This window comes from Furipterus horrens, unplaced genomic scaffold (genome assembly GCF_987537825.1).
Source record: "Furipterus horrens unplaced genomic scaffold, mFurHor1.1.pri manual_scaffold_13, whole genome shotgun sequence".
Taxonomy (NCBI): Eukaryota; Metazoa; Chordata; class Mammalia; order Chiroptera; family Furipteridae; genus Furipterus; species Furipterus horrens.
The window spans coordinates 41,587,281-41,595,418 of NW_028327183.1; the positions used below are offsets into that span (position 1 = coordinate 41,587,281).

The window sequence follows — 8,138 nt, forward strand, 5'->3', positions numbered from 1 at the left end:
TTCTACCAATCTTGAGAAACACATGAGTCTGTGTCAGCTCCATTTTCAAGACCTCCCTCATCACTGGGGCAGTTATCACTCCCTCCTCAGACTCCCCCATCCCCTGCACCCTTCTCTCCCAGAGATAACCACTGAGGCTGGGACTGTCTGTACCCACCACCAGACTGGGTATCTCTTGGGAAGAGTCTATCTCACTCACTACGGGGCCCCAGCATTGCCAGAGCTTAGAGCCTGGCACATAGTTGGCCTTAGTGGGTGGATGTGTTGAACTAAAGCCCCAGATCTCTTCAGTCTGCTGGTCCCTCAGCGCCTAGGAAGGTGACAAGTGATAGCACCTTCCCCTGCATTTTGGACTCAGAACTTAAAGCTAAGGGAAGCTGCTCTCCTGAGTCAGTCACTCACTGAAAATCAAGAGGACCATGAAGAAGTTACTTTATTGAGGTGATTGGGAATGCTACCCCTAGCCTAGCATTAGCCCCCTTAGTACAGTCTCATGGGTGGAAAGGACCAGGCCTCTGGGCTGCTTTGGGCTACCACCCAGGAGAGGCTGGGCTGTGAGACAGGCAGGCTGGGACTCCAGTCCAGGGCAGAGGTTCGAGGCAACAAGGGGGAAAGCTGCTGAGGCAGGGGCTGTGGTGTGCTGACCCCACAGGGCTGGGGAGGGGGCGGTGTAGCCACCAGCCAGATGCTTTTCAGCAGGTCAAAGGCTGTTGGGGGGCCCCAGGCCACCGCAGATGATGAAGACAACAAAGGCAATGTGGGTGGCCAAGGACCTTTCGGTGGTGGTAGGCTCACTCTGTGTGTAGTGGTAGTGCTGGAGGTATGACTCATGGCAAAGGCAAATTCCTTTGTCCCCTGTCTCCTCCTCTGCCTTCCTTCCCCTGGAGCCTCCTCAGGGCTATTGATCCTTCGTCTCTCAGGGTCCCCAGGCTTGGTCCCTGACACAGAGGAAAGAAACATGGGGGACAGCTGAGCTAAAACAGACAAGAGGAAGGGGAGCACAAGGGAAAGGAGGTAGGCTCACCTGACAAGGGTGGCTGGCAGCCCCGGAGAACCAGGGTAAGGTCGGGCACACAGCCATGGCAGGCCTGTAATGTACCCACGACGGCATCCCTGGCCTCTTGCACTAGGTCCCTCCTGGGGAAGGCCTGTGGCAGAATCAGCTGGCACTGCAGCTCCCCTAGCAGCTGCCCCAAGCCAGGGAGCTCTGAGGGACTAGGTGGGCCTGGGCCTGAGTCTCCAGGCACCTGGTTCTCCTTGCCCCTTGACTGTGGGGCTGGTTCTCGGGCACTGCCTGGGCTTGGTGAAAGCTTGGTGAGTAGTGTGGGGGTGCCTGGCTCCAGGGATCCACTGCTAAGCAGCCGTGCCACATCCAGAGATTTCACCTCGTGGCTGAAGAGACCCCGGTGCTCCCGGCTTAGCCGGCCCTGGGTTATGACCACAAGTTTGGGGGCAGTATGGGCCACAGGATCCTGGAGGTCCATGGGTGGATTCCGACTGGCCACAGGGGGATCCTGGTGGGCCAATGGCCACGGCCGGCGACTGCCCACCAGGGCCTTGTTACGCTCCCTCCTAGTCTTCCGACGGCGGACCCGACCAGGTTTTTCAGTTCTCTGGAAAGACTGGGGGGCTGGTCCCCGTGGGTCCATAGTGCCCTGAAATATAAATACAAGCTGGTCATCACCATGCAGATAACTCAAGGACCGAAAAGTGAGTAATGAGAAGAGATGGTTTGGGGTGAGATGGGAGACAAGATGAGAGAGAGAAAATGGGCAGAGAGGGACTGGAAAGGGCTTGGTCTGAGAAGTTGTTATAATGATAGGGTGGATTCAAGGGAGTCATGGTGAATAGGAAGATTTGTCAGGGAATACAGAGGGTTACAGGGACATGAGGAAATAGCTAAAAGATGAGGGATGGGGAAGGGATCATGAGACGGGAGGGATCTGGAGAACCAAAAGGGATTTTGGACAGAAGAGAAATCTGGAGCAGAGAAGGTACTGGAGAACACAGAAAGTAGAGTGAGATGGTAGAGGAGGAAGGGCAGGAGAGGAAGAGACAACAGGGAGCTGTGCAGAGAAAAACCTGTAGGACACAGAAAGGGCGACAGCGGAGCTCTGGGACTGGGGCCTAGTCACGGTGGGGGGGGGGGGGAGCCTAGGTGAGTTGGGTTGGAGAGTATGCGAGGGTGGGGCAGTTGAGGTAGAAAAGAGGGATATGATAGGTGGGGTAAGGGTGGGGGAGACTCACTCACCTTCTCCTGCCCCAACGAAACTGACCCCGTGATGCCCACACCGCCTGCCTGTGGGGCGCAATGGCTTCTTTTCCAAAGTGGTCCCCACAGCTCACTACGGGTGCCTGGTGCTCCCCGGGCCTCGGGCCTCCTGCGCATGCGCGTGCCCTTAATATGCCCTTTGACTTCTCTGCGTCTTAGAGGCACGAGGCTCCGTGGCACGTGCCGGGGACACAGAAGGTCGGTTGTAGCCACGCCTCTCTTAGCCTCACATTCGTAAACCTCCTATTTGTCCTTAGGCAGCTCCCGGCCACCAATTGGCTGTGAGGAAGCCCTTCCCCTTCCTGAACACAATTGGGTATACGCATATAAGTGGACTTTTTGTCCCGAGCAGGAAATCAAGCGAGGCACAGAAGCGGAAGGTCGCAGATTTCATCCCTAGAGATTCAACATAGTGTCGCCATTCAAAGCTAGACTCTGGAGCTAGATTCAAAAGTCCAGACTGGCACATTTGAACTGTATGAACTTGGAGAATTGTGTAACTGCTCAGAGCCTCAGTTTCCTAATCTGTAAAATGGGGTTCGTAATAGCATCTCCTTCCCCCGGTTGCTATGAGATGCGCCAACATCTAACTGAAAATAGTCCTTGGTGAATGAATGCCTCAAAGCTTTTTTTCTCACTAAGCTTTGCTTCAGGAGTTGACCCTACCTCTCAAACCTACTTACCTACCCTTGTCCGCTCTAACTTTTTTTGTAATTAAAAAAAAAAAAAAAGATTTTATTTAAAAAAATATTTTGTTAATTTATTTTCAGAGAGGGGAAGGGAGGGAGAAAGAGAGGGAGAGAAACATCGGTGTGTGAGAGAAATATCAGTTGGTCACCTTCTGCATGCCCCCAACTGGGGACCTGGCCTGCAACCCAGGCATGTACCCTGATTGAACTGGTGAACCTTCGGGTCACAGGCTGGCACTCAATCCACTGAGCACACCAGCCAGGGGTTTTTTAACTCTTTTACTTATTGATTTTTTATTTTTTAAAAGATTTCATTTATTTATTTTTAGAGAGAAGGGAGGAAGAGAGGGAGAGGAACATCAATGTGTGAGAGAAACATCAGTTGGTCGCCTCTCACACGCCCCCAACTGGGGACCCCGACACAACCCAGGCACGTGCCCTGACCAGGAATTGAACCGGCAAATCCTCGGTTCGCAGGCCTACACTCAATCCACTGAGCCGCATCAGCCATGGTATATTTATTGAATTTTTTTAGGGAGAGAAAGGAAGCGAGAGAGCAAATCATTGATCTGTTGCTCCTCCACCTATCCATGCATTCATTGGTTGAACCCTGCGTGTACCCCAACCAGGGATTGAACCCACAACCTTGGTGCACCAGGACGATGCTCCAACCAACTGACCAGAGCTCCTTCAGAGTTTAAAATCAGACTATGCCATGGTATTCCCCATGTCTCAATGAGCTGTATTATCTGTGTAATATTGCTTGGCTAACCTTCATGATCTTTCAAATCCTAACTCAGATACTCTTCCTTCTAAGACAACTCTCACCATCAGAGTCCTCTGTCTCTTCCCTAGAGGCCCCCAGTTCCTTCCTTAATCAAACCTTGATCCTTCCCCCAGCTCTGTCAACACACTGGGACAAGGCCAGGATCTGACCCATTCATTTAATATTCATTCAGCAAGTACTTGTGAATAGACCCAGTGCTCTGTTTCAGGCAAGTGAATTGAGGCAAAACATAAACAATGCACTCATTTCTCTCAGTATCAACCTGCCTAGAAGGAATGAATAGATGGGAAGGTCCCATCTGGGAATATGGCCAGGAGGTTTAGGGGGTGTGCCCCCCCCCCACACACACACACCTGTTCCCTGAGAACTGGGAGATCTAGGAAGACTTGAGATCTGAGATTAAGTTGGGGTGAGGGAGGATCGACCTTAGGTGGCCCTGGCTGTGGATGTAGGTTTCAGATCCTAGACACACCCAGCTGAAGTTGTTGGTTGGCAGTGGGTTTAGGGAGGGGAGCAGAGGCCACTGATCTGCAAGATGAGCTGCTGCGGGAGGTTTGCCAGGCTGGACCTGGGCCTTGCAAGGTCTCTAATTTCCTTTCTCTTTCTGCACTTTCTTCTAACTTCCTTGCATGGCCCGTGGTGTTTGTAATGTAAAAACGTGTAATTTAGATTTTATGCCACAAAATTGGTGTTTTTGAGTAGGGGAGGCCCATGAGCAGAGAGGCTCACTAAAGTCCTGGCGCTGCCTTAGAGTGTCTCCTTACAATTGAGCCTCTAATTTTCACATTTTGCCATTATCCTTCTCTCTCCCCCACATCCGTAGAAAATGCGAGCGTCCCCTTCAAGGGATTCAAGAATGGACTCGTCCACTCACTCCCCTGCACCCCCATCACGTGAATGGGGACGTACACGGACGAACGCGCACAAACACACACACACACACACACACACACACACGCACAAAAGCGCGCACGCACGGAGTTCGGGGGAGGTGGGGAGAGAGCGAGAGCGAGACAGATGGAGAGTGAGAGCGACAGAGCGCACTTCTAGCCCCACAGCTAATGGTTTCTTCCTCCAGGCACGGTGCTAGATTTTACCCCGCCCACTCTCGGCCTTTCGAGTACTTCGCCCTTCCCCTTGACGCTGATGAAGTGGTATGTCCCGCCTCCTGCCACGGATGCGGGAGGGTCTCGCCTTCCCCCAACCCCAGGTGCAAGAGTGCTGTAGCCTCAGCGGCCGAGTGGAAAAGCGCCCCGGTGGGACGCGCCGGACGAGCTCATCGTGCGGCAGCCGTAGGGGAAGCAAGAGTTCCCGATCCATCTCCCCTCCTAAGTGAAAGTTTCCGACCCTGGAGAGGAGGCGGCGCTCGGCCTCGGTCTTCGTCCGCCGTTGGAGTGCGAGCGTCCGGACCCTCCATTGTTGCTTGGAGAGGTAGGGGTGGGCGTGACGGAGCCCCCTCATCCGGGAGTACTCCGCGGCCGACCTTCCTCGCTCCTCCCGCCGAAACTGCGACTCCAAGATGAGCGGAGAGAACCCAGCCAGCAAGCCCACGCCGGTGCAGGACGTTCAGGGCGACGGACGCTGGATGTCCCTGGTGAGCGACCCCGCCCACGATAATCAGGAGTCAGGGGTTGGGGCCGGGGCTCGGTAGTTGAGCTGGTTCGCGCGGCTCTCACTACCTTATTGGGAAACTGAGGGCAGTTAGAATGGTGCTGTCTAAGGAAACAGGGCCGGGCGGGCCCAGGAGCGAGCGTGCCATAACGCTCCCTTGTTCGTCCCCGAAGCACCATCGGTTCGTGGCAGACAGCAAAGATAAAGAACCCGAAGTCGTCTTCATCGGGGACTCCTTGGTCCAGCTAATGCACCAGTGCGAGGTGAGGCCCGTTTCCTCCTGCCCCACCCAGGCCTGCTCTCACTGACACCTGGACAGGACCTCAGGCCAGGTGTGATATGGGGTACCTGAAATAGCCCCAAGTAGCGCCCAGCACCCAGAATCTCAGTGTAAGGACATTCTACTCCGAGCGAAGTGTGTGTCCTGTCTTTGTCAGCCTGGGGTCGTATAGTGAGACCTAAAATGAAGCTTTCCTGCAAGATTGCCTAAGACGAGGCTTCTTATTGTTTGCTTAATGGATTTCCATAAAGCTACAGTCCTTTCCACAAAGTAATAGCTCTTCTTCACTCCAGTAAGCAAGGTTAAACCTGAATGGCTTTCCTCAAAGTAAGGTTTAACTGTTGTTTCAATGCATGTCTTAAGCAGAACAGTTTCCATAAAGTGTGTCTTCCTTCATTGGGATTCCCAGAGTATAATGGGTTTGTATAAAGTGAAGTTTGACCATAAGGTGAGATTTAACCAGACTGCTTCCATGAAGAGAGGCTCTTACATGACATCTGGTTAACATTTAGACCAAGAGTAGTGGTCCATGCTAACAGTGACCCTGTTCCCACACTTCTTGCCCACAGATCTGGCGGGAGCTCTTCTCTCCTCTGCATGCACTTAACTTTGGCATTGGTGGTGATGGCACACAGCACGTGCTATGGCGGCTGGAGAATGGAGAGCTGGAACACATCCGGCCTAAGGTGAGCAGGAATTGGGTGGGCAGCTAAAGCCCCCTTGGCCTGCTCCCTCACCAGTGCTCCATGCTTCTCTTCCCACAGATTGTGGTGGTCTGGGTGGGTACAAACAACCATGGACACACAGCAGAGCAAGTGGCTGGCGGCATCAAGGCCATCGTGCAGCTGGTGAACCAGCGGCAGCCCCAGGCCCGGGTCGTGGTGCTGGTGAGAGGGGGAAGGCGGGAAGGGAAGAATGGCAGTGTTCTGGGAGCCCCCCTCAGGTGTAGCCACAGCTGGCATAGTTCTGGGCAGCTTGACACAGAGCAGTGGCTTTCAGGCAAAATTTCACATTGAAGCTTGCTACACCCATCAGAGCAGCCGTGAATAAGGACATGTTTAGGAACCAATTAGACCCTTTTGCCTAGGGCAGCACTGGAGCTTCTGGGGTGTTAAACTTCAAAATGTTTTAAGAGCCAAAAGTTGTCAGGCATTCCTGGGGTGAATCTAGGCTACATCACTTCTAGCTGGCATATTTCTTCCTCTGACAGAGGGATTGACCCCATTCCATTTTGTCAACATTTTTACAAGCCTGTTGTTGCTGAATGGGGTCTCAGACAAGGCATCAGGAATTACCCATCGAATCCCTGTTTCCCATCCCTCATGTATTCCGCAGCTGGGGACTTCATGATGGGGGTTGGAGAGCAGTTTGGCACAGGGAAGCTTGTAGGACCCAGATGTTGATAGGTTATCTCCTCACAACTCTTGGTGCTCCTCCTCAGGGCCTGCTTCCAAGGGGCCAGCACCCTAACCCACTTCGTAAGAAAAACCAACAGGTGAATGAGCTGGTACGGACAGCGTTGGCTGGCCACCCGCGGGCTCACTTCCTGGATGCTGACCCTGGCTTTGTGCACTCAGATGGTACCATAAGCCACCATGACATGTATGATTACCTGCACCTGAGTCGCCTGGGCTACACACCTGTCTGCCGGACCCTGCACTCACTGCTTCTGCGCCTGCTGGCCCAGGACCAGGGTCAGGGTGTCCCTCTGCCAGAGCCCGCACTCTAAGCATCTGGTTTTCTCCAACATTAAATTCTCGTTCTTCAGTCTCCTGTCTCATTTTCTGCTTAACGGCCAATCCCATCTAAGTAGCTCAACCTCAGGCCTGATCTCCAACCCTGCAGCTCTGCAGGATGTTGTTTCTACCCAAGGCAGGCATCACCCTACCGAGGAACTCTGGTTCTTGTAGAGTAAGGCAGATTTCTATCACAACAGCGCTCCAGGCAGGCACGACCAATCAGTAACACTTCGTGAAACCAGTTTACCAACACTACTCTATAGGATCGGGCTCAAGAAAGAATTGTGGGAATACAGGGGCCTATCCGTCAAAGCCCACCCAAACCAGTCTTACAGTATTTGTATATGCTGTTCCCCTGGCTGGTGCTCTGCACCTAGCTCAGATGCCACTTCCTGTGGAAGATTCCTGACGCTCCCACTCCTAGCAGTCATCTCTCCACAGGGTACAAGATCTCTTCTCAAATGGGCACTTATTATCCACTGGCTGAGGGAAGTAAACCAGGAGATGCTCCTAGCCTGGCTGCAGTGCTGGCTCACGCCACATGATGGCAGCAGGAGTTACTCTGAGGACAGCACAGTACTTGAACGGTGCCACCTCTGGGCTCAGGGCTCAGGTCCAACTACAACTTGGAGGGTCAGCTGCCCTTCCAGCACCACACCTAAGGCATTCCCCAAACACGTGAATGTTGGGAGGGCTAAGAGGCCAAGCAGGCATCACAACGCCATGAGTGCCAGGCCCAGCAAGGGGCTGCCTGGCCGAC

General features: G+C 53.4%; 2 protein-coding genes across 2 annotated transcripts; one reads left to right on the plus strand and one right to left on the minus strand.

The window, feature by feature from the left end:
- Window positions 1–480: 480 nt before the first annotated feature.
- On the minus strand, window positions 481–1,649 carry PRR19 (proline rich 19). Its single transcript, XM_090261092.1, has 2 exons — window positions 1,025–1,649; window positions 481–938 (listed from the first exon to the last, which is right to left on the minus strand). Exons 1-2 carry the CDS (start codon window positions 1,647–1,649, stop codon window positions 481–483), a joined length of 1,083 nt encoding a protein of 360 aa, XP_090117218.1.
- A 3,050-nt stretch (window positions 1,650–4,699) lies between these two features.
- Window positions 4,700–7,406, plus strand: PAFAH1B3 (platelet activating factor acetylhydrolase 1b catalytic subunit 3). The gene is made up of 5 exons (XM_090260839.1): window positions 4,700–5,342; window positions 5,533–5,622; window positions 6,209–6,325; window positions 6,404–6,526; window positions 7,081–7,406. The coding sequence occupies exons 1-5, from the start codon at window positions 5,268–5,270 to the stop codon at window positions 7,366–7,368; spliced, it is 693 nt and encodes a 230-aa protein (XP_090116965.1). The 5' UTR covers window positions 4,700–5,267; the 3' UTR covers window positions 7,369–7,406.
- The last annotated feature ends 732 nt before the right edge of the window (window positions 7,407–8,138 follow it).